Source organism: Lithobates pipiens, unplaced genomic scaffold (genome assembly GCF_037356315.1).
Source record: "Lithobates pipiens isolate NorthernLeopardFrog02 unplaced genomic scaffold, aLitPip1_a1.2 Scaffold_22, whole genome shotgun sequence".
Taxonomy (NCBI): Eukaryota; Metazoa; Chordata; class Amphibia; order Anura; family Ranidae; genus Lithobates; species Lithobates pipiens.
In genome coordinates this window covers 250,646,659-250,671,955 of record NW_027507784.1, presented here as the reverse complement: position 1 = coordinate 250,671,955, position 25,297 = coordinate 250,646,659, and the positions used below count along the sequence as shown (strand labels likewise).

General features: G+C 43.6%; 1 protein-coding gene across 1 annotated transcript in view; it reads left to right on the top strand.

Moving 5' to 3' along the window:
* The window catches only part of SMG1 (SMG1 nonsense mediated mRNA decay associated PI3K related kinase), a gene marked incomplete in the record, with an annotated part of 420,057 nt that overhangs the window by 286,367 nt on the left and 108,393 nt on the right, over positions 1-25,297 (top strand). The window contains 2 exon segments of the mRNA XM_077448938.1: positions 5,030-5,248; positions 11,978-12,168. Coding sequence (XP_077305064.1) covers positions 5,030-5,248; positions 11,978-12,168 — 410 coding nt within the window.

Genomic DNA, 25,297 nt, shown 5'->3' with positions numbered 1-25,297 from the left:
CAGCATTTCAGTTTATAGCCTTGCCCTTCAGGCCAGCTACAGTCCTCCGAGTGTTCACAAAAGTAGCCATGTTAAGGGCACAGGGCATGACGGTCTTGGCCTACCTAGACAATCTAATGCTAATAGACCAATCGATGGCCCGTTTGGAGCAAAGTGTGTGCATTACAACCACTTACCTGAAAAATCTGGGTGGGATTCTCAGCCTAGAGAAGTCTTAATACCGCTAAATAAGCTAGAGTATTTGGGTCTGATCATAGACGCAGCCCAGAAAAGTGTTCTTGCCTCAGGCAAAAATCAACTCCATACGAGAGCTGGTGCGGATGGTCAGGTCCAAAGGAAATCTCTCAATTCTCCTTTGCATGAGGTTGTTGGGAAAGATGGTGGCTTAATTTGAAGCCGTCTATGCCCAGTTCCATTTGAGACTTGCAAAACAGTATCCTGTCTGCTTGCAACAAAACAATCCACGCTTTGGACTTGCCAATGTGGGTGTCCCAAAGCCTCAGTTGGTGATTACTAACCCAGAATCTGCTGAAAGGAAAATCCTTCAGACCAATTATCTGGAAAGTAGTAATGACAGATGCCAGCCTTTCAGGCTGGGGAGCAGTACTAGAGAAGACAACTGTCCAGTGACAGTGGTCAAAAACCAAAAGAGCCTCCAACAGCTCAGAGATGCGGGCAGTGCGTCTCTGAAGGCCTGAACTCCTAGGATACGGGATTGAATCTGACAATGCCACAGCGGTGGCCTATAGCAATCACCAAGGGAGCACCAAGGGTCTCTCAGCGCAGAATAATGTGAACCATATTCTAACTTGGGCAGGAAGGAATGTTCCGTGCTTGTCAGCAGTCTTCATTCCAGGAGTAGAGAATTGCCAGATGGACTACTTAAGTTGCCAGCAGTTATTCCTAGGGCAATGGTCTCGTCGCCTGACATTTTTCGGGCTGTTCCCCAAAGATGGGGGACTCCGGATGTAAATCTTCTAGCATCCAGATTCAACCATTAGTCAACTTTGTGTCCAGGACAAGGGATCGACTCGCATGCAGAACAGATGCGTTGGTGACCCCGTGGGATCAGTTCTCACTGATCTATGCATTACCCCTTATTCAGTTGTTACCGTGACTGCTTTGCAGAATCAAGCTGGAAAGAAAGCTGGTAATTCTGGTAGTACCAGCATGGGCCAGAAGGTCATGGTATGCAGAAATCATAAATATGGCAGTGGATGATTCATGGTCCCTTCCACTAAGGCCAGACCTGCTCTCACAGGAGCCGATATTCCATCCTACTTTACGAATGCTAAATTTAAAGGCCCAGCTATTGAAACCCACATTCTGGGTCAGTTATTTCTACTTTGATTAATGCAAGCAAGCCAGCTTCCAGAGCTATATATTAGTCTGGAGGGCTTATGTTTCCTGGTGTGAATCCAAGGGTTGACACCCTCGGAGATGTATCATAGGCAGAATTCTTGCCTTTCTATAATTAGGAGTAGAGATGAAGTTGGCCCTGAGTACTATTAAGGGCCAAGTCTCTCAGCCTTATCAATTTTTATTTCAAAGACCGATGGCTACGCAATCTTTAGTCCAGGGTTTTATGCAAAGGGTGGTGCAGATTAATCCGCCAGTTAAATCACCTTTGGGACTTGAACTTAGTTTTGTCAGTGTTACAAAAATGACCATTTGAACCGATACAGCATATTCCCTTAGTCCTTCTGACAAGGAAGCTGGTGTTCTTGGTTGCTATATCCTCAGCAAGAAGGGGTTCGGAATTGGCTGCTGTTTCGTGTAAAGAGCCATATTTGATTATTCACGAGGACAGAGTGGTGTTGCGCCTTCATCCAAGCTTTTTGCCAAAAGTAGTTTCAGGGTTTCACCTGAACTAAGATATTGTCTTGCCCCATGTTCCATGGATGAAAAGTCACTACCTTGTCTTGATGTGGTGAGAGCAGTGAAACTATTTAAAGACACCTGCTCAGATTCTTAAGACTGATGTCTTATTTATTCTGCCTAAAGAAAGGACAGGCAGTGTCGAAATCCACTGTCGCTAAGTGGATTCAGCAAGTTATAATTCAAACTTATAACTTAAGGGGTAAGATTCCACCTTTTCACATGAAGGTTAGTGCTTCTTGGGCAGTGCGTCACCAGACCTCCATGGCTAAGATCTGCAAAACCGCAACTTGGTCTTCAGTGCATACATTCACAATATTTTATCAGGTGGATGTAAGGAGGTATGAGGATATCGCCTTCGGGCAAAGTGTGCTACTGGCAGCAGTATAAGTCCTCAAGTCTGGGGTTACCCTGCGGATTGTCCCCCTCCCCTTAAGTAGCATTGCTTTGGGATATCCCATTAAGTAATTAGGCTCTGTGTCCCATGATATACGATAAAGAAAAAATCCAATTTTTTTGCATTTATTTGATCATTTTTATTTTATTATATTCTACTATATTTTGTTACTTCCTGGTTTCCATGCCTGGGCAAATGAGGTCCTACATCCCATGAGTCTTCAGGACAGTTCTCTGCTCCACCCATGTCTGACCTAAGGGCAGATGATTTCCAGGAAGTAAATGCTGCTTGAATCATCTGCCCATACTCAAGATGTCCATGGCCTGAAATGCCAGGGGGTGTTTTTCAAATTGATTGCTCAGCAAAATGAAGCATGAAGAAATGGATGGAGGAGTTTGCTTTGAATATTAAAAATGATTTCACGTTATTTGTTTGTGGTGCTCAGATGCAGTGCAGTTTCACTTCAAAGGGCACATTACTTCAGAATGGCTCTCACCCACTCTGGATAACTCCTCTTTAATTAACATATACAGCTATTTGGACCGACAGCGCGAATGCCGCCAGGAATCGCCTTGTCAGCTCAAGTTGTTTAGGAGGAGATCAAGGGGATACAGCACAAACTATATTGACAGGGCGCATAAGTAATAGCTCAAAAAGCAAAGCAGCCAACTGTCAGACACCGACAGAGCTGTTTGCGTGGCTCTCACCCACTCCAACTGTAAGGCCCCTTTCACACTGAGGGAATTTTGCAGGTGCTATAGCGTTAAAAATAGTGCCTGCAATCCACTCTAAAACGGCTGCTCCATTGTTTCCAGTGTGAAAGCCTGAGGGCTTTCACACTGGAGCGGTGCGCTGGCAGGGCGTCAGAAAAAGTCCTGCCAGCAGCTTCTTTGGAGCGATGTGTTTACCGCTCCTGCCAATTGAAATCAATGGGTAGAGCGGCTATACTGCCAGCAAAACCCCACTGTTGCGGGTGGTTTTAACCCTTTCTCAGCCGCTAGCGGGGGTTAAAAGCGCGCCGCAGATCTGACGGTAAAACGCAGCTAAAATTAAACGCTATGGGAGGCACAGTGTGAAAGGTGTCTTGAGGCTCTTCTGTTCGTGTCTCTGAGGTGTGAAAGTCCTGCTTCAGTTGCAGTTCAATGGTGTATGTAACTTTGGCTCACAGCGCTTCCCGCCAGCAGTTTAAGCAGCCTGTCATGGCTGATAAGCTTTTCACTTCCAAGTCTCCGCTTACAAGGTTGGTGGGCATGGACTGGAGAGTTCCAAACTACCAACCAATAACGTACGCGTTTTGCAGATAGGCGTAGCTCAGCTTCCTCAGCATGTACATTGGTTAGTACTGGCAACACCTTATAAACCCATGGATAAACCACCCACAATAACTTAAAGGGAGGATCACCACTACAGGTCTGTGGATGATTGAGCTATTGAATCTGGCTACCAAACCTAAATGAACATACATAAACATTGCACCGCAACCTTTCAAATTGTTTCCTATTCAAATCGGTGGAAAGGAAGGGAGTCCCAGTCCACACAGAAGAAGCACTTAAGCACCAATTCAAAGCATATATGTATTGGCATTTATGTAATTAAATGACAATGTCTGTTTATAATTTTAATATTTCTTAGAAATTGTATTTAAATGAACATGCATTACTCTTAAAAAAAAAATTATAAATAAATTTACAGATTAAAAAAAAAGCTTACAGATTAAAAAAAAAAAGCTTAGATTAAAAAAAAAAAGCTTAGATTAAAAAAAAAAAGCTTACAGATTAAAAAAAAAATGCTTACAGATTAAAAAAAAAGCTTACAGATTAAAAAAAAAGCTTACAGATTAAAAAAAAAGCTTACAGATTAAAAAAAAAGCTTACAGATTAAAAAAAAAAAGCTTACAGATTAAAAAAAAAAAATCTGTAAGGTGAACTTGCACAAACTCAGCTCAGTGGATTTCTAAGCCCCAGACTTCTGACGCGGATATACCAGGGCTTAGAACGGGAGATTGCTGCAGTCCAGGTCAGCAGGATCGGGGGGGAGCACCTATGTAAGTTCACCTTACAGATTTTTCTGTAAAGGTGTACTTACCCTTTAAGTGCTTCTGCATAGCAAATGGACACAGCCTGCACTTGGAACCCCATCCGTCTGTTTTTTAGGGGATCAGATGTCGACTGGTGTCTGCTGACTTCCACCGCCCCATAGAAAACAATGGGCGGTTCGATCGAGTCTGTCTGGAAAAACAGACAGGCAGACCCAATCAGTCCACTGGTGTGACAGGGACCTTAGGGTGTGGGCTTATAGGATTTACTGAATGTTTGATATTTATTAAAGTATTTGAATAGAAATTCCACCTTTTGACCATGTGATGGATTGTTCAGTTGGCTCAAGCCTCTTGGGTTGCAGTATACCGCGGTTTCCCAGGGGTGGTTTCATAGGGATGATTGTTTCATATTAAAGGCTATAATTCACCTGTAGGATAAAATTCACTATGCAGTAAAGGGGTTCCAGTCATTTAAAACCATGTGTAGCTTCAAATTTTTTTTTTTTTTAATTGATCATGTGTAGTCAGTGAGTGGAATCCCCAAAGCCTGGTCAAAAAAACTTCCTTCGTAAGCAATCTGCACCATGCGTTCAGTGATGAGCCCCTTCCTGCTTTAATCTTTTGCCTTTTACCTTTTTAGATGTTTTCTAGTTTGTTTTGATTATAGCTAAGCTTGCTTAGTTCTGTTGGCAAATAAGGTTGTGTTTTAACATCAGGTCCTCCATATAATGAGAAGAGGAAGAGAGACGTTACTGACATTGCTTGAGGCTTTTGTTTATGACCCTCTTGTGGACTGGACTGCAGGGGGAGAGGCGGGATTTGCAGGTGCAGTCTACGGCGGAGGAGGACAACAGGCTGAAAACAAGCAAAGCAAACGAGAGATGGAAAGAGAGATCACACAAAGCCTCTTTTCCTCCAGAGTGGCTGAAATAAAGGTAACATTTCTTTTAAATGATATTGTTTTGATTTGTGAGTTGATCAGATTATGGTTTTAAATGATATCTCTTAATCATACAATACACAGGACAAGAAGTCCTTGACCATGGGTTGTATGTCACTACCTTCAGGTGTTTGAACACTGGCAAAAGCTTTGCTGAGACTGCTTCCAGTGCACCCTTATATAACCCCACCACCTTTGTTGGACTCCAGTTGTTTGCTAGTGCCCTTAGATAATGAATGTTACTAAACCATTCTTTTAGACACTTCCATCAATATTTAACTGCTTATTGCCTCAGGGCTTACAAGCAGTTTTTGGATCGGTTGCCCTCGATGTACATCTTGGGAACCATACTTAGAACATCACAGCAGTGGGGCTGGCCTGTAATACTTGCTTTGAACACTGGATTTTGTGTTTGACACTTAATTTGGCAGGTGGTGCAACAACTGTAGTTAGCCAGAGAATGATGTACAGGTCCAGGTGGTTTACCTTTTTAAAATGGGTATTTCCCATGCTGAATTGCTGCTTTAGTGTTGACGTATCTACACTATATGCTTTCTGACAGGACTGTACCAGGAATACAAGTCAAGCATTTGGCTCATCTTTCTCAATAGATGAGTTTAATAGGCGGTTCCCCCTTTCAAACTTTGCAGCCCGCGTTAAAAATGCCACAGCCGCTAAACAAAGAATTTTGACGAGAAATGTTTTATCTGCGAATTTGCTTTACGATTTTCAGCATTCTATCATAAAAGTACAGGAAGTGTCGCAGAAAAGTTTGAAGAGCAAAGAGTGAGTTTGGTCTGCACTATTCAGTCCTGTTATGTGTGGGCATATAATTTGGTAAGGTGTATTTGGCATGTGGGACTGGTTGCATGGAATTATGAGCACATGGGAGTGGGACTTTATGGTTTGTGCTTTTATTCACAAATAAATGTGAGCTCATTAAAAAATATTTTTTTTTACCTTTGGTGCGACACTACTTCAGTATCTTTTGTTTTTGGATTTTGAATATCACGAGAATTTGAGGACTGAATAATTCTTATTAACCAAGGAGGATTAAAGTTTAACGATATGTGATTAGAAGATTTGTATATTTGGAAAGAGCATATACTGATATGGGGGAGTGACGCAAAAGCCACTGTGTGGTGGAATGCACGAAATCGCCTATATTGGCACAATAAATTGGTTTATAATATAACATGATTTTGAGCATACTACTATATGGTTTTTAATATTTTTTTTTCAGGAATGCCAATGTAAAACCTACACACACTATTCTATTCCAAAATACTTTACTGAAAATCTGATAAATGAAAAAAAATTTAAATAGTTCAACATTTTTCAGCCAATCGTAGCAGCTTTATTGTAACATTCCAAAGCATTTTAGCATGGCATACCATGTGCAGTATTTACGTTTACATTTTTGCTATTGAAGCGCTCAGGTCCTTCCGAGCTCCAGCATCTCTCAAACCAGGTTGAGCAGGTATATGTTTTGTTCTTCATCTATTTCTCTTTTGTATATTGACAGACACGGCATTCAATTTTTCAGAACCATAGGTTTATATCACCCCCTACAGGAGTAGGACGCTAGGCAGAAAAAAGACTTGGCTACGCTTATATCCTAGGTGATAAACACCCCCTCTCTGCTATAGTCCTTCAGTTTTTTTCTGCCTAGTCAGGAGTAAGGACCTGTGAGATCTACAATCAACTGCCGGACTGGGCAACGGGCTAAACACTAAGATCTGTTGGTCTCCCCAGTCTGGTCTGCGAGCTCGCGCAGACCGCAGCTACAAGCTAGGTCAGCCGTAACATAGCCCTACTGGATGGGGGCTAGCTCTGCGAGTTTGCATATGATTGGTTCTTGGCCTGTGTTGCAGCGTTCCTCATGGCCAACAGCCCCCCCACTTTAATGGCGAGGAGGATCTGTCTGGGAGCGTTACCCGTGCACTTCACTGGAGAGGTAAGTAAGGGGCCCCCTCCTCTCCTTCCCTGGAGTGGTGTGGGGAGCAGGTACTCCCTGGGGTGTTCAGTCCTAGGTGCTTCAGACATTCTGTCCACTCCTCCTCTCCCCCCCCCCCCCCCCCCGGGTTGTCACTATGGTGCGGGGTACGTTTAGGCACCTGCTGGATGGTTGGGTGGGTGGTCCAGACATCTGTGGATCTGTGCCCCCTGCAGCAGCCCTCAACTAATTTAGGCCCCGTCTTTGCAGCCTACTGACCAGGTGTGTGTTGGGTGGTCCTAGAGCGGGCGGCAGAGGCTGCCTCTTTCTGTTGCGGGTATCCACCCTCCTTCCTCGGCTCTGCTTGGTTCGGGTCCTCCTGCGGACCTTTGCACTCGCGGGCAGCCAGAAATGTAGTCCACACGGCAACGCTGGAGGCTCAATGCCAGAGGGACGGCGCCCTGAGGGCTACCCCCTTTTGGGAGGTTAAGTGGGCCCGTAGATGCCCCCTGTGCGGGGGCCTTAGTGGAAGCCCTCTGCGAAGGGTCCAGTGGTACCCCCTGTGTAGGATTTTCCATAGGCGCCCCTTGTGCGGGGTCTCAGCCAGTGCCCTTGTTAGGGTTCCAGTAGTGCCCTCTGTGCGGGGTATCTGTTTCGGCCGGTGCCTCTTGTGAAGAGCCTTGGTCAGCGCCCCCTGTGCGGGGACTCTCGTTTGGGACCTCAGTGATGCCCCTGTGCAGGGCCTATCAAGGCAGAGGTCTCAGGCAGCGACCTCCTGAGTTCTTTGCTTTTTCACAGGTGGCGCTTAGACATGTAGGCTAGTACTTGCCAGCCCTGCCTCATCGGTCTCGACTGATCCCATGTCTGCCGTCGTGGATGTGGCCCACCTTGTGCGATGGTGACCACACTCCCTGTCAGTAAGGTGGTTCCTCCACAACTGCAGTGGCACACAAGAAGGTGCTAGCTGTCACCCTTATTACATCTGTGTGGGAAACTTTAAAGATGGAGGATGCAGCTGTGCGGAGGTGCTAGTCCCTTTGGCACCCATACATTTTCTCATGTGGCAGAAGCATTCCCTTCTCCCCTCTAAAGACTGGCAGTGTCCAAAACGCCCCTTTGTGGTTCCAAAAATGCTTCGCTGTGAGGTACCCCTTTGTGGGGTCCCTCCTTAGAGTGGACTGTTCCACCAGTAGTGGATCTAGGTTGCGCAAGCCGACTATGATTCTGGTAGAGGAATCTCTGGTTTTTAAGGATCCAGCTGACACACCTGGAGGGGGGAGTTGTCGGACCAGTTGCTCTGAGGGGGTGCAGTTTTTATGCGATACCTCTTGGACGCAGTTTCCTTGGTTACTAAGCTCTCTGTTTCTGCAGTGGTGCTTAGACATGTATTGTGTGTTAAGTGTTGGTCTGCGGACTGGGCTTCTAAAAGCTCTGATTTGGGTTTCCATTTCAAGGCAATTGTCTGTTAGACCCCTTTCACACCAGAGCGTTTTGCAGGCGCTATAGCGTTAGAAATGGCGCCTGCAATCCGCCCTAAAGAAGCTGCACCATTGTCTGTAGTGTGAAAGCCCGAGGGCTTTCACACTACAGCGGTGCGCTGGCAGGACGTCAGGGAAAAGTCCTGCCAGCGACTTCTTTGAAGCGGTGTGTTTACCGCTGCTCCCCATTGAAATCAATGGGGCAGCGCTGTAATACCGCCGGCAAAACGCCGCTATTGCAGCGTATTGCCGGCGGTTTTAACACTTTACCCCTGCTAGCGGCTGAGAAAATCACCCTCACCTATGTCCTGGTGTTCCGACCTTGAACCTGTTTTTTTCCTTCCATTAGGTGTCTGTCACTGGACTGTTGGCAGTTCTCCCTGGGGCTGTGCGAGCCCTGTTACTTTGGGGTGTGCTTGTCCAGTTTCCAGTGGGTACAGAAGGTCAGAATGGAGTCCATTCGCATGGTGGTGGGGACTTCCTGGCTTCTGTCGACATCACAGATGCTTATTTACGCACTCCGATATGCGCCCGACACCAACACTTCCTCTCTTTTTTTCTGTGGGAGAAGAGCACTATCAGCTCATGGTGTTGACCTTTTGGTCTCTCGCCTCCACTCCTCACGTATTCACAAAGGTGTTGGCCCCAGTTCTGACATGGTTAGGTCAGCGGGGGATTGCGGGCCTGGGCTGCCTGGACGACCTCCAATTGCAAGCCTCGACTGCCCTTAGGAGTGACGTAGCTCGCTATGCAGACCACAGATTTCATTTGGCTTCTATACTACCTGAAGTCGGCTCCTTCCAGAAAATTGAATTATCTGGGCCTGACTCTGGTTTCATCTCTAGCCAGAGTGTTTCTTCGTCTGGGCAAACTTCAGAAGTTGCATGCTCCGCTTCAACTACCGTTGTCTTGCAGGTGGGCCTCCCTTAGGTCCTGCATGTGGGTGTTAGGCCTGATGGTATCTACCTTCTTGAGGCAGTTCCATTTGTGCAGTTCCATACGAGCTCCCTTCAAGTGAGATTCTGCTCTAAAATGCCCAAGGTCTCTGTGCTATCAGATTTGGTTGAGCCAGAAAACCGGGGTTCTCTGGTCTGGTGGCTTTGCTTTCCGGGTTTTCGGCAGGGCACATTGTTTCTCCCTTTATATTGGACATTTGTCACTTCCAATGCCAGTCTGGGTGGGAGGTGTCCTGGGACTGTGTTCTGCTCAGGGGCGCTGGAGTTATCTGGACTATCAATATCCTGGGACTTTGAATGATCAGACTATGTATGGATCATGGAGGCCCACTTTGGGACTCCTGGTATGGATCCAGTTGGGCGATGCCATAGTGTTGGCCTATGTCAATCACCAGTGCAGGGGGGGGGGGGGAGACTTGAGTACCATCGAGGCCAGAACTTTGCCTTGAGTACCATCAAGGGCCAGATTTCGGCCTTGGTGGTTTTATTAGTCTGACTCCTTGGTGCGTACTCTTAATCAAGAGGTTCGACATATGCTGCCTCCAATGCGGTCTCTTCTACCGGCCTTGGTATCTGCTCTTGGTGTGTTCGGTTCTACAGGAGCCTCCCTTTGAAAATATTTGGGAGGTTCCTCTGCTTGCGCTGTCCCAGAAGGTGGCCTTTTTGGTTGCTCTCAGAGTGTCGGAACTGTAGGCATTACCTTGTCATACTTACCTGGTGATTCACAAAGATGAAGTGGTTCTTCGCCCTTGTCCGTGGTTCCCTCCTCTGATTCCTTTTGACTAAGGAAATTGTATCGCCTTCCCTGTGTCCCGGGTCAAAATGTCCTAAGGGTTTTACCTTGCATGTCCTGGATGTGTTCAGGCAATTCAGGTAGATTTGGCAGTTCCATGGTCTTTTTGGAGATCAGACTCACTGTTTGATCACGGGCGGGCCAAAAAAGGGTCTGTCTGCTTCTTCTGCGACCTTTCTAGATATTCTATCAGGGGTTAGGTTCCTCCTTTCCCTGTTACGGCGCAGTCTACTTGGCTGCTTACTGCTTCTTGGACTTCCATCATCAGGCGTTGGTTTGTAAGGCGGCCCCTGGTCGTCGATGTTCACTTTGGCAAAATTCTACAACATGGATGTGCTGGCATCCGAGGATGCTCATTTTGGTCGCAAGGTGTTTTAGGGTGCTGTTTAGGGGGTCTAATCTCTCTTGGATGTATTGTTTAGGTTGGGCTCCAGTTCTGTGTTGAGCTTCTGTTACCTGGTTGGCTCTTGTGTTAGCCTTGTAGTCACATCTCTCATGTTTGGCACTGCTTTGGGACGTCCCTATGGTTCTGAATAATAAAGCGCTATTTGTCAATGAACAAAAGAGAAAATTGGATTTTTGACTTACCATAAAATCCATTTCTCTGAGTTAATTGACAGACACAAATCTCAGGCCTAAAGCAGAGAGGGAGGTGTATATCACCTAGGACTGCCCATAGGTGTAGCCAAGTCCTTTTTTTTTTTCTGCCTAGTGTCCTATTCCTGTAGGGGGGCAATATAAATCTATGGTTCTGAATAATGGAGCGCTGTGTCGGTCAATGAACTCAGAGAAATGGATTTTACATTAAGTCAAAAATATAATTTTTGCGAAGTTAACCAGGTGGATCTTCAGGCCTCTGCAGATGCCAGTTTTGGCTGCAAGGTACTTCAAGCTGTTGTCTTGAGTGTTTCGTGTCCATGACCCTTGGTATTTGCAGGGCCAATTTGTTACTGCTTGCTATGTTGTTGCTCACCCTCAATTTATTGTTGTGAGAAGTCCCATGGTCTATGACTTCCTTTCTTGTAATGTACTATTAAGATGATAGGAATTTCCACTTACCAGTATATTCCATATCTTGGTACTGGGCACATGTCCCAACCCTCTGTTCTTTGTTTTTCCTTATTGCTTCCTGCAAACCAAAAGTCCCACAAAGTAGGTGGGATTATAGGAGGGTGCACTATTATGTGTTCCAAGCAAACTTTTTGGCAGTGCCCAATCACCTTTTTAGTAGCAGAATATCACCCCAAATATTCTTAGGTCACAGTCTTATGTGTAAAATATTTTGTTGACAGTTGTACATCAGAACTCATTGACTAGTCTGGGTTTAGAATGCGAACAAAGTTCTTGCCTTTTTCCTGATTCACACCTCTGTAGAGATTGAAAACTCTTCAACTAAAAATACAATAGAGGAAAATTAAAAGCAGGCCTGTAAGTTTTTATGGTTTCACCTATTTGATGGCACTGACCTTTTTCCCCAATAGTTTCTCTGTGCATACTGTGTGGCCTCTCTGGTTGTAAGTGTCTTCACTTAATATTGTAATAAATACTTTTCATTTTACAGGTGAACTGGTTTAAGAACCGGGATGAGATGCTAAGTGTCCTGCCTAAGCTAGACAGTAGCTTGGAGGAATATCTAAACTTGCACGAAGAATTGACAGAGGTGGAAAAGCTGCAAACCCGACTCATGGAGGAGATGACCTTCTTGGAAGGAGCTGAAGCCCCAGATCATCCTGCTCATACACTGCAGCACAGGTTTGTGATTATGGACTCTACCTTTAGTAAATCAACCCTATGGTAACACCACCCTGATTGGAGCTAGGCAAATAGACTGTGCACTTTGCAAAGTGCAGTAGCACTCTGGGAGAGCAGTTGCTCCAGTGCTTAGTAAATGAGCAGAAGTTCTGCTGACTTCCATCAGCCAATCATGTGCAAGCAAAAGTATTTTTTTTTTTCTTGCACGTGATTGGGTATTGTTTGCTCAGTGAAGCCTTTGCCTCATTTACTAAGCTCTGGAGAAACTGCACTTTGCAAAGTACAGAGTCTATTTGCCTTTAGTAAATCAATGCCTGTGTGTCTTCCTATTGGGGTTATTTCAGGGACAACAAGCGATAAAAAAAAATGTTCCAATGGGAACACACATACATTTTAGTACAGTAAGGAAGGAGTTAGTAATTCTGACTGTTTTCATTGCTAAATACCAAATGTGCATTAAGCGCTTTGGGTGATTTTCCACAACAAATCAAAACTTGGGGGGGGGGAGAATATGTAGAGGTATACTACTGTGCAAATGTTTTAGGTAGGTTTGACGAAATTATGTAAAATAAGAACGTTTAACTTAACCACTTGCCACCCAGGCCAATTCTGACATTTCTCTCCTACATGTAAAAATCATATTTTATTTTTTTGCTAGAAAATTACATAGAACCCCCAAACATTATATATGTTTTAGCAAAGACCCTAGAGAATACAATGGCTTTTTATCTCCTCGCACAGTATTTGCGCAGCAATTTTTCAAATGTGTTTGAAAAAAAAAATTGTAAAGTTAGCCCAAATGATTTGCACACAGTTTTCATATGTGGGCGGGACTTGCATATGCGTTTGCTTCAGCATGCATGGACATTTATTTATTTAGTTTACATTTTTTTAACCATTTCCCAACCAGCGCACATCGATGTACGTCGGCATAATGGCAACGACAAGCAAATGGGCGTACCTGTACACCCCTTTAAATTTGTCGTTGTGCCATCATGTGTGCGCCCCCTGCGGTGCGTGCCGATCGGGACATCCGTGAGTCGGATCGCGTGTCTCGGGAACTTGATCGCCGTGGGGATACCCGCTATAGCATCTTCCCATTCTTCCTCGCTGTGAGACTAACGAGCATCTCCCAGTTCTGCCTAGTGACAGTGTCACTGATCTCTGCTCCCTGTCATCTGCAGCAGAGATCAGTGACGTGTCGCACACAGCCACGCCCCCCACACAGTTAGAAACGCCCCAGGACACACTTAACCCCTACACTGCCACCTAGTGGTTAACCCCTATTGCTGATTGCTGTATAAATGACAATGGTCCCAAAAATGTGTCAAAAATATCCGATGTGTCCGCCATAATGTCACAGTCACGATAAAAATCACTGATCGCCGCCATTACTAGTAAAACAAAAAATTATAAAAATGCCATAAAACTATCCCCTACTTTGTAAACCCTATAACTTTTGCGCAAACCAAACGCTTATTGCGTGTTTTTTGTTTGTTTTGTTTTTTAACAAAAATATGTAGAAGAATACTTATCGGCCTAAACTGAGGAAAAACGTTTTTATATATATATATATATATATATATATATATATATATATATATATATATATATATATATTATAGCAAAATGTAAAAAATGCTTTTTCGAAATTGTCGCTTTTTTTGTTTTATAGCACAAAAAAAAAACGCAGGGGTGTTCAAATGCCACCAAAAGAAAGCTCTATTTGTGGGGAAAAAAGGATGTTAATTTTGTTTGGGAGCCACGTCGCTCGACCACGCAGTTGTCCGTTAAAACAACACAGTGCCAAATCGCAAAAAGGGCTCTGGACCTTGGCCAGCAAAATACAACAAGTAAACGACCCCTTGTAATAGGAATATGGCATGATCGGTCCTCTTTACAGTGAGATATGGGGTCAATAAGACCCCCCACATCTCATCTCTAGGTTGGGAAGCCTGAAATGAAGAAGAAACAAAAAAAAGATCTCGGCTTCCCTGCCAAGGTGGCACCCTTTGAGTGCAGAGGCTGGGCGTGACGTCGTAACATCGCACCTGGCCTCTGAATGATCATAGAGACTCAAGCGAACCTCTGGTCCACTGAAAATCTCTGTGGTAAACATCTGGGGAAGGTGGATCCTGTCTCCGACTCAGCAATGGACTCGGTAGAAGCCCCTCTCGTTACCCATATAAACGGTCAAGCGCCGGAACAGCCACTATGATCATTCTTATGGTGTAGGGATTTGGCGGCTGAAAAAGATGATATCTGAATGATGCCTGTAGCTGTAGACATCATTCAGATATACCCGCACAAAGTCAAGGACGCCATATGACGGCGGGCGGGAAGTGTTTTTTAAAGCAATGGTAAATAAAAATCAAAACCGTGTCTATACTTACCTGCTCTGTGCAATGGAAAAGAACGACCGCGAACCTCCTCTCTCGGGCCCCCCCGCCAGCACTCCTGGCCCTTCCCCTCTGTCCAGTTCCCCCATTGGGGCACTCATGCGTGCCCACACCCAAGCCCTGCTGCTGCGTCCCCAAGCCCTGCTGCTGCGTCCATTCAAACAGACTGCGGGACTCGGCCCCACCCCCTCATCATTGCCATTCACAACACCGGGAGCCAATGGCTCCTGGTGCCACAGCAAAGCTAGCGAGACACAAGTGAGGGCAGAGAAGATCTACAGACTTTCATGGTGCTGGTTTGAAGCTCAGGTAAGTAAAAGTTGTGAGTGGCGGGGGGGGGAGAATCTTGACACCTAAAAATTTTTTACATTAATGATGGAATGCATTGAGGTAAAAAAAATAAAGTTTAGGCTATACAACCACTTTTTAAAAGCGAAGTTCCATCCAAAAGGGAAACTTCCACTCATTTGTCTCATCAAGGTGCTAGCTCTGGTCCTTGCATTGCTGAGACAATGGGGGATTGCAGTGACTGGCTATCTGTACGACCTTCTCCTGTGTGGAGACCCATTCTGTGTTGATGGACAACATGGCAATCCCAATGCGCACTTTGCAGGAAACCTTCAGGAGTCGGCTCGGGCACCAACCAGGAGGCTGGAGTATCTGGATCTAATTCTTGACTCGGTGAAGGCCAAAGGGGTTCGTTCTGCTCAATAAACAAATTTTGGAAACTTCGGACAGCGATTCAGCAGCTGCTGTCTTGCAGGCAGTCTTCCCTATGATCTTGCATGCAAGGCTCTTGGTATCCACCTCTGAAGTGGTTCCATGTGTATAGCTGCATGTGAGGGTTTTGCAGTAGGGAAGCTTGCCCAAGTGGGACAAGTCTCCTGTGTTCTAGGATCACCAGATTTGCTTGGGTCAGTTGGCAAAGGCCTCATATGTGGTGGCTCCGGTACCTTCTCTTTGAGCTGGAAAGTAATTTCTTCCTCTGTTGGATGGTGGTCACAACAGACCAGTCCCTGGTAGTGCAACTGCAGCAAACAACTATGTGTGGCAAGGCACTGTCAAAAGATCTCTGGAAAAAAAGTTGTGGACAGGCACAAGTCACGAGGTGGATACAAAAAAAATCAAAGGTGTCTAGAAGCAGTGAAGTCTTCTATTAAGAAGTGGAAAGTATTTGGTACAACAAAGACCATCCCTGATTCAGGACGTCGCTCCGAACTGGATGTAAGAGCCAGGAGCAAACTGGTCAGAGAGGCTACCAATTGGCCTACAGCAACTCTGAAGCAGTTACAGGAATTTGACAGAGTGGTCAATGTGTGCATGTGACAAAAATATCACAAATTCTCAAAGGGTTCTTGTATGGGAGGGTTGAAAGAAAAAAGCCACTCCTCGGGAAAGTCCACATGCACACCTTGATGATTCTGTGGCCACATTGAATAAGGTGTTATGGTCAGATGAGTCTAAAATTAAATTAACTCTGTGATTGAAGGAGAAAATGGTGAATGTCCTTGTATTGGCCTAGTCAGAGCCCGGACTTGAACCCCATTGAAAATCTGTGAAATAATAACTTGGAGGCTGCAGTCCACAAACAGTCACCATCAAATTTAACTGAACTTGAGCAAAGAGAGTGAAGGTACCCCCTGCCGGCAATTGTTATGCATTTCATTCTCTCAAGCTTCTTCCTTGTCTGCTGCGCAGGATAGAAGCCGAAAGGACTCTGGTCATTCTAATGGCTCCAGGTTGACCATGTTGACTCTGGTACGCCAACGTGATATGGCTTGTCGTGGACATTCCCTGGTGGCTGTCTCTTTGAAAATATCATCTTTTTGTACCTTGTTAAAGGTGCGCATCACTACCTCCTTGGAAGATTTATCATCACACTGGGAAGGCTTGTATCTCCTGGTACAAGGCTGTGGGTGTCCATCCACATGCCTTCATGGTAGGTAGGTTTTGGCCTTTCTCCAATGGAGTGTTGAGCAAAAGTTTGCCTTGAGTAACATTTAAGAGGTAGGTTTCTGCCCTTGTGGTCTTCTTTCAACATCCCTTGGCCACAAACTCCTTGACTCATACCTTCATCCAAGAGGTTCGACATGTGGCACCTCCTTTTTTTTCTCCATTGCCACCATGGGAACTGAACCAGTTTTTTTATTTATTTTTTTTGTTCTCCAGAAGCATCCCTTTAAGAATAATATGTTCTCTCAGGACACTTTATTGGTCACCATCACTTCCACGTGTTGGGTTTCTGAATTTATCCTGTTAGTCTCTGTATTTGGACTTCTACAGAGACGAGGTGGTCCTCAATCTGTGTTCCTCCTTCCTTCTGAATGTGGTTGTCTGATTTTCACCTAAATGAGGACATTGTCCTACCTTCCCTGTGTCCACATCATTTGCTCCATAAGGATCTTGCACTGCACTCCTTGGATGTGGTCCAGGTGGTTTGTGTGTACCTGTCTGCTACGGCTTCTGCTATGGCTTCCTTCTGGAAGTCAAATACTTTTTTTGTGATTGAGAACAGCCTCCTCTGCCACCATTTCTTGGTGTATTAGCTGTTCAGGCTTCTGCCATTAGAAGTCAGGACTCTCCCCCATTATTGCATGCTCTGCCAGGGAGATTATTGCCTCTTTGGGCATTCTGACATCAGGTGTCGGTGTCTCTAGTTTGCAAGGTCATCTGTGCATACCACTACACATTTTATCTTTTTGATCTTTGGATGCTTCACAGTTTTGCAGGTGGCTGTTTGAGGTTCCTTTTTTTTTTTTTTCTTCACCCTTTTGAGGGATTTTTGCGGTGGCTGACTGTTTTTCCCACTCTTCATTGAGGCACTGCTTTGGGACATCCCTGTGGTCAAGAATGAGAAGAAGCTGTGTCCATCAATGAATTTAGAGGAAGTAAACATATATATTTTTTTTCCCCTGTAAAGCAAAGGCATAATGTGCTAGTATGCATCACATACTAGCGCATTATGTGACACTTACCTACAAAAGAAGCCCACTTCTGCAGGTCGTGCCCATCTTCGCCCTTCTTCCTTTCCAGGGCTGCGGACTATGGCTGTGTGACTGGCCTTGCATGGGAGCTGCTGGTCATGACATCTGCCCTTGAAGAAACTGCATGGGCAGACGTTCCTTCAGAATACATGCACCAATTATATCATTGGCACAGTAAATATCTCCTAAACTGCACACGTTTAGGAGATATTTACAGTACCTATAGGTAACCTTATTCTAGGCTTACCTATAGGTACAAATTATACAGGGAGGTTTACAACACAGCACTATTAAGCTTTGGGGGTTATTTACAAAAGGCAAATCCACTTTGCACTGCAAGTGCACTTGGAAGTGCAGATGCTCTAAATCTGAAGGGGTAGATCTCAAATGAGTGGAAGCTCTGCTGATTTTATCCAATCATGTGCAAACTAAAATGCTGTTTTTTATTTTCCTTGCATGTCCCCCTCAGATCTACAGCGACTTTTACTTCCAAGTGCACTTGCAGTGCAAAGTGAGTTTTCCTTTAGTAAATAACCCCCTTTGTGTCTAATATATTAAGGTTCTTGTGGTAAAACCAAGGAAGCTTAGACTTCTGTAATGTGTCAGTGCTTTACTAAACAGAAAAGCTGCACATACAACTGTAGGATGCACAATTCAACACAACTCATAGCTTACAAAAATATGCCTACAAATATAAGCCATAAGTAAACTAAACAGTTACTCAACTTAGATTAAGGTGTAATGTCCTTCATGGTTCCTTGCTCAGTCCAACTCAAAAGTTCTCCAAAAACTCCAGCTTCTGGTAGCCATGTCTTTCTTCATAGTCTCTTTGTCCTCTCCACATGCTTGTTTCAAAAGCTAATCTCCTCCCCCCAACTTTATGCGTACATCACATCCTACAGGGAACATCTTCTCTTCGGCTCAGCTCCAAAAACCTTTCCAACTGGTTTATTTACATATCAATGGAGGGTGGGGGAGGCTGGCTTAACATATGTTGTTAAAAAAGTGACTATTAATAGCCATAGCAACACATACCACTTCTTGACTTTATAGCCTAATATAGGAAACTTCATCATCTCTTAAAGCATTTTGTCCATGAAAGAGAAAAAATTCCCATATTGTAAATGGGAGGAAAAATTTCCCTTTCAACCCCCGTATCTTCTGGGTTTTCAGACTTTTTTGTTTTGTTGTCCCTGAAAGGCTGCAACATTACTTTTGAGCAGGGTTAACAATGTCTTTGGCAGTTTGTGGAAAGAAAGTCTCTTGTCGTCTTAAGCCCCATCCATACACACTATCATTTTTTTCTGCTGAGCTTTTCCTTCAGGTTTACCAAAAACATGTAGTGCAAGGGCCGATTGCATACAAAATGAAACACCTAAGGTTTCACCTCCATATTATATGGTTTTGGTAAATCTGAAGGAAAAACTCAGCAAAAAAAACTGATAGTGTGTATGGGGCTTTAGGCATAAGGAAATGCTCAGATGAAAGTCCACTCCAATTCAGCCACCGTAAGGAAATCAGTCACATCTTCCTCAGGCTCTCTTCTGATCTGCCTCCTTTCTAGCATGGTTATCTGCTCTGCAGATTAGATGTTCCTTCTAACTGTGCCAAAAACATAGCTCACAGCTCAAATTTATCTGCCCATTACTTTTATTTTTATTTATTCTTTATTAAATATTTGAAATATTTTGACAAGCACAATAATAATTTTTGTTAAACATTCTTATTCTGTCTCACATGTTTTAACATAAAATAAGGGTAGAGAACGAGCGTCTTGCATAAAGCAAAGAGGCACAGTAAGTGGTCGCAACTGTGGCGATCCGTCTCTAAGCTCACACCTATTCTCATTTAATTTTCCTTATCCCTCCACCCTCCCTCCCTTACCAGTATCTATAAGGTTATCTTCCTATTATATTTTTGGATTTTCCTTCCATCCAGGGTCTCCACATCATTTCGAATTCCGAATTAAGTTGCATCTCTTTATATAAGCTGCTCTCTCTTTAGGAAGGGTTTTCGTTTACTGAGTCTATACAATTTCTTACTGTAGGAGGCTCCTTTGATTGCCATCTCCATGTTATCATTTTTCCTAGCTTGAAACACCTCAAAATAGCTCATGTATTCTTTTCTCCCTGCTCTTGCCTATATCCCAGTATGCATAATTTAACTTACTTTTCTATCCTAATTTCTGCCCATTTCTAACTGCAAAACTATTGCAGAGTGTCCACTGTTGCCTTGAAACGCTTTCACAGAAAGGCATTGACTTCCAACATAACAAACTTGCATGTCTCTCTGTGCTGTCCTGAGAAGAACACAGGCCTGCTGCTGTTCAGTCTTCACAGCATGGCCCATTCTTGCAACATGCCCCCATTTTATGGCAACAGAAACACTTAATGTGACTGAATCTACCATTCCCAACCACTTGCTTCCACTTCTTAAACAATGCTGGTGTAGGAATCCCATCTATTTCCTCTCTAGGGACCCCACCTTAAGCAAATCAATACACATGTCTCCTGGAGATCATAGGCCCTGCCCCCCTCTTATCTCTGACACTTCAAAGCCACTGCAGGTTTAACATGGATTACCCTCCTTTCTAAATCTTTTGCCTTGCTTGCAGTTTCTTCGAAACACTTGGATGCTACTGCAAGCTGCTCCTTCAGTAAATCTTTCTAATTCTGCCTTTTCCCTCTTTTCAGATTCAATATTGCAGGAAGTGCAAACCAACCATAGCAACTACCCGCACCTCTCCCTTACTGAACTCAAAACTTGTAAGATTAAAATCTGAGGAAAGATCAGAGACTCTATCCCCCCAAGCTCTGTTCAAAGGAGAAGCATATCCAGCCAGCTCCTTTACAACAGACATCCACTGACTATCTCTGGCCAAGGTAGGAAGGGTGCCTGCCTTCAAGTCCTCCTGGACACCAGAAACCTTTGCAGTCTTACTCTTCCTAAACAGTGTACGCAGCATTCTCCCCCAGTACAAGGAACAAAACATGCCACAGAAAGCCGGTCTGCTTCAGTTGAGCTTTTAGCGCAAATCCCGAACGAGCCCCCCAAATGTTATGCTTTGTGTCTAATTTATTAAGGTTCTTGCGGTAAAACCAAGTAATCTTGGACTTCTGTAGTGTATCAATGCTTTACTAAACAGAAAAGCTGCACATGCAACTGTAGGATGCACAATACACACATAGGTTGGACTTGTCTTTTTTCGGCCTCACCTACTATGTAACACAACTCCTAGTTTACAAAAATATGCCTACAAATATAAGTAAACTAAACCGTTACTCAACTTGGGGTTTAGGATGTAATGTACTTCTAATGTACTTCTACTGCTTTGCATTTCCTGAAAATTTGCGTTTGATAAACTGCTACACAATTATCGTGTGACAGTAAAAAAATTGCAACACCCACATTTTTATTCTACTGTGACCTTATTTAAAAAAATATATATATATTGGGGATCCAAGTAATTTCTACCAAAAATGCAGATTTCATGTATATGTGATGTCCGCATTGGCCTGGTTTTGAAAGGGTTAAAATAAATTAAAAGCCAAATAGATCATTGTCCATGTAAACCTTTCAGTCCCAGTCAGTGAGATACATTATTCATGTTCACCTGTATCTTAGATTTTGAATAAGCCCACATATCAAACTTGCATCCAAGAACAAATTGTTTTATGTTAATAAATAATAATAATCCAAAAAAGGCCCGGCAATGCTGCTAGACACAGTGTATCCCAGATGTATAATATTCTTCATATAAAAATTCTGCTTCTGTGTAATGCCAAGCTGACCAAAATTGCACCACACATCCGTGAGATTGGCAGGTGCATGCTGGCTAACCAGCATGCATGGAATCCAGGAAGGACACTAACTTCAGATGCCCACACTGGAGATGGCTGCGCTATGCACAAAGTAAGAAAACAATGCTGTACAGATAGAAAACCCAGCATAGTTTACAGCATACCTTTGTTACATTGCATGAGTATTCTAGGGGGTATTTTTATCTTGAAAGTCATATTTCGGCCTGAACTCCGCTTTAACTATGGGCAGCTGACTGTGCCTCCTTGCGGCTTCACAGCTGGCTTTACCCACTGTGCATGTGTGAGCTGCTCTGCGTCCTGTGAATGATCCCGCAATCTCCTGTGATTGTGTCCTGGAGGCTGCAGGGGGGGGGCGGTAGGGGGGGGGGGGGCAAACCTCCCCTCAGCAAAATTCCAAATATGGGGGAAGGAGAAAAAGGTGGAACTTTTTCCTTTTGGGCAAAGTTCCGCGTTAATGACCCTTCTGCTGAGTAGCTGTACACCCTCCTTTAAAACTCACTTCTTGTTGGTGTTTGAGAGCAAATGTTTTATTGTAATGGCCCACTGGAAGTATCTTTTTTATATCCCACAGTGTTCTTTTTCAATATATTTGTCTTTGGACTGGCCCTTCATATTATCACAGGTGTTACTGCAGGATAAAGCAATCATCAGCCGAAGCTTAAGGAGAGATCTGTTAATTCTCCTTTCTTTTTGGCGTCTTTACTTCCTGTAGTATGCATGTCTAATGCAGGCCATACATGGTCGAATTTCGAACGAATTTTCTTTTCAAAATCAGAAAATTCATTTTTTTTTGTGATCCAATGATGCCACCATTGATTTTTGAAATTCAGCCGACCAAGCCTTCAATTTCACCTCATGTTGCTACAGAAAAGAATTTTCTTGGCCGGGAATCTTCTTTTCTCTCCGTAAATTTTCTTTTCTTATTACATTTCTCGCACGATCCCATCATTGATTGGAAAATAGTTTTTCAAAAAATTTCCAACATGTTCGATTCCTCAAATTTTATTTCCGCACGAAAATCGGCTGTTGCTGCAGCCCACTAATGGTGTGAAATTCATACGAAAATTCTTAGATACGATTTTCGAAAGAAAATTCTTTCGAAATTCGAACAGTGTATGGCCGGCATAAGTCTCCCAAAGTTCGATTTCTGACCAACTGCAAATTTAGAGCTAATAATCCTGCTAGACCCTGAGAGAGCCTTAATTCGCTTAAGGCTGGTTTCACACCGCTGCGGCTACGAGAACCGGATGTGATTCGCACCGCACTGCAGTGCAAATCACATCCGATCTCTGTGCGATGCGAGTTCAGCCATACAGATAGTATGGCTGAATTTGCATCGCACCCACCCCAAACTCGCACAGGACCCTTTTTTTGGTCTGAAGCAGAATCTGATCGCATGGGTGTTCACACCATGCGATCAGATTCCTGTCCGAGTTTGCAGATCGCACTGCGATATGCGAACTGATCTGGGGGTGTCATTAACATTTCATTGACACTCCCAGCAGGTCGCATAGGGCAGTGTGAACTGCCGCCGGGAGGCATGCGATGCGGGAACCCGCCGCGGATTCGTGGCCTTCCCGCATCGCTGCAGTGTGAACCCAGCCTAAAGGTGTGTCCCTACTTGCCTGGAAGAGCCTCCTACTCCTCCTTTTCAGCTTCCCATCTTCAACCTCCTATGTCACTTTACATATACGAAGACCTGACTCTTTCCCCTTCAGGATTCTTCCCTTTTTACATTTCCATTTCTTAGGGTCGCCGTAAAGGGAAACCAGCTTCTCATTCCACAATTTCTCTGTAAATCAGATTATTTTTCAAGCTTCTGATCACAAGGATAAGGTATCACCAATTCCTGTCAAGGTGCACTCAGCTAGGTCTGTGAGTGGTTCTTGGCATCAGGCTACTGCTTCCCAGATTTAAAAGTCTGCCACCTGGTCTTCTGTTAATGTTTTCCAATTTCTACCAGGCAGATGTTCAGACAGTAAGAAACCAAAAATGTAATCTATTTCAATTAACCAATCATTGGTTGTGGTGACTGCATTTGTTTTCTTTTCGTTCTTTCTTTTTTTTATTTTATTTTTTTCTTAAGCTTTTTTCCCCTCTGCTTTCACCTGTTGATCTAGCCATTAACACTCCTTTTGTATTAAGAGCGCCTATGCTCTGGATGAAAGCAACAGACACCACCTTGGACATCAGAATTGTCTGGTGGGAGGGTAGTGTTAGATGCACTAGCAGATTTAGAAACACTAATTGAAGCCAAACTAGAGCTAATGTCTTTTAAGCAGCTGTAGCAAGAGTCCCCCCCCCCCCCTTTTTTTGGGGATAAAGTTTTTTTTACATAATTGAAAGCTGATTATTGTAAGTACCTCTGTCTAGGGCTGCAACTAACGATTATTTTCATAATCGATTAGTTGGCTGATTATTGTTTCGATTAATCGGTTAACCTTAAAAAAAAAAAAAAAAGTGGGTCAAATTGATCATTTTCAACCACAGTGACGGGAAAATTTGGAAATAACAGAAAACTTCTTGGTCAAAGGAATTTTCAGACAGTGTATGTGGTTTTTGTTCAGAAATGAAGTGAAAATTTCAAACAAAATTCTTTCAGCGAATGTACAAAAAATTTTCGTCTGAAAATTGATCCGGGAGGCCAGCATAAGGCTCGGTACACACCTATGCAGTTTTTGCTTTTGATCTGTTTCTGCAGTCCTTTTTGCTGTGCGCTTTGATTTTTGCACACGTGATTTTAATGCAATTTGGGTTTTTTTTTTTTGGGCAGACTAAAAAACACATTGCTGCAAAAACGCATTACATTCTTTTCTGCAGCTTCTCCATTGAAGTATATTGAACCAAAAAAAGCACTGTTTTGTGTTAAGTCCCTGACCCTTTCCAAATATGCAGCGGCTGAAAAAAGCACAGATATGAACGTGTCCCATAGGAAACCATGGAAATGAACTGTAGTGCGCTTCTACAGAAAGCACCAACAAACATATAGATGTGAACCAGGCCTAAGATGTTTAGTAACAGAATGGGGTTAAAAAGTCTAAAATTAGCCATTTATGGTACAAAAAAAAAACAGATAATCACTACTGGAAGGGGTTCATCTTTTTTACTGCAGAACAGTGAATGTAGTATTTACAGGAGTAATTATATTTTTGTACTATAAAGGGCTCATTATTTTTTTTTTTAACCCCATTATGTTACTGGCCGATTAATCGATTATGAAAATAGTAATCGATTAATTTCATAATCGATTAGTTGTCGATTAATCGATTAGTTGTTTCAGTCCTACCTCTGTCAGTGGTAAATGGTTTGTCTCAATGTTCTGCTACATCTGCAGGACTGCTTGTTCTCTTGGGGGAAAAAGAAAAATTGCTTGCTGGCAGAATTATCAGATGAAAATAAAAGAAAGTAAGCTCATAAAAGCAAACTAATGCAGTCATCACATGTAAAAATTGGTGTTCACTTTTGGGTTTATTACCACTTTTCTGATCCCAGCTTCTGATACAAGGTCCTGCAGGCCGCTGTTTAAGGGAAAGAATGCTTAAAGTTTCAAAGAATGCTAAAGAAAATAGGATTTTTGTACATAACATAAAATGCATTTCTTGAGGAGCACATGACCTCCCACCCCCCTGTGTCTTTAATCGTGCTCTTGATATTACTTTTCCATCAAACTGAGGCATCCTGGGATCAGTAGGGGTTATTCCAGACTGGTCTTTTTTATTTTAAATACTAGCCCTTTGATCTTTTACTGAGTATTAAAGTCTTTTAAACCCTTACATATTTAAATAAAAAAAAAATCTTAAAAGGAATGTGGAAAACCTCTCAATTTATCAGCAGGGCTGTCACTAGGTTTGGACCACACGTAGAAATGGATAGCCTTTCTGATGTTATGCATTGCTTTTTTTTTGCCCATTGCATTCTTAAATAT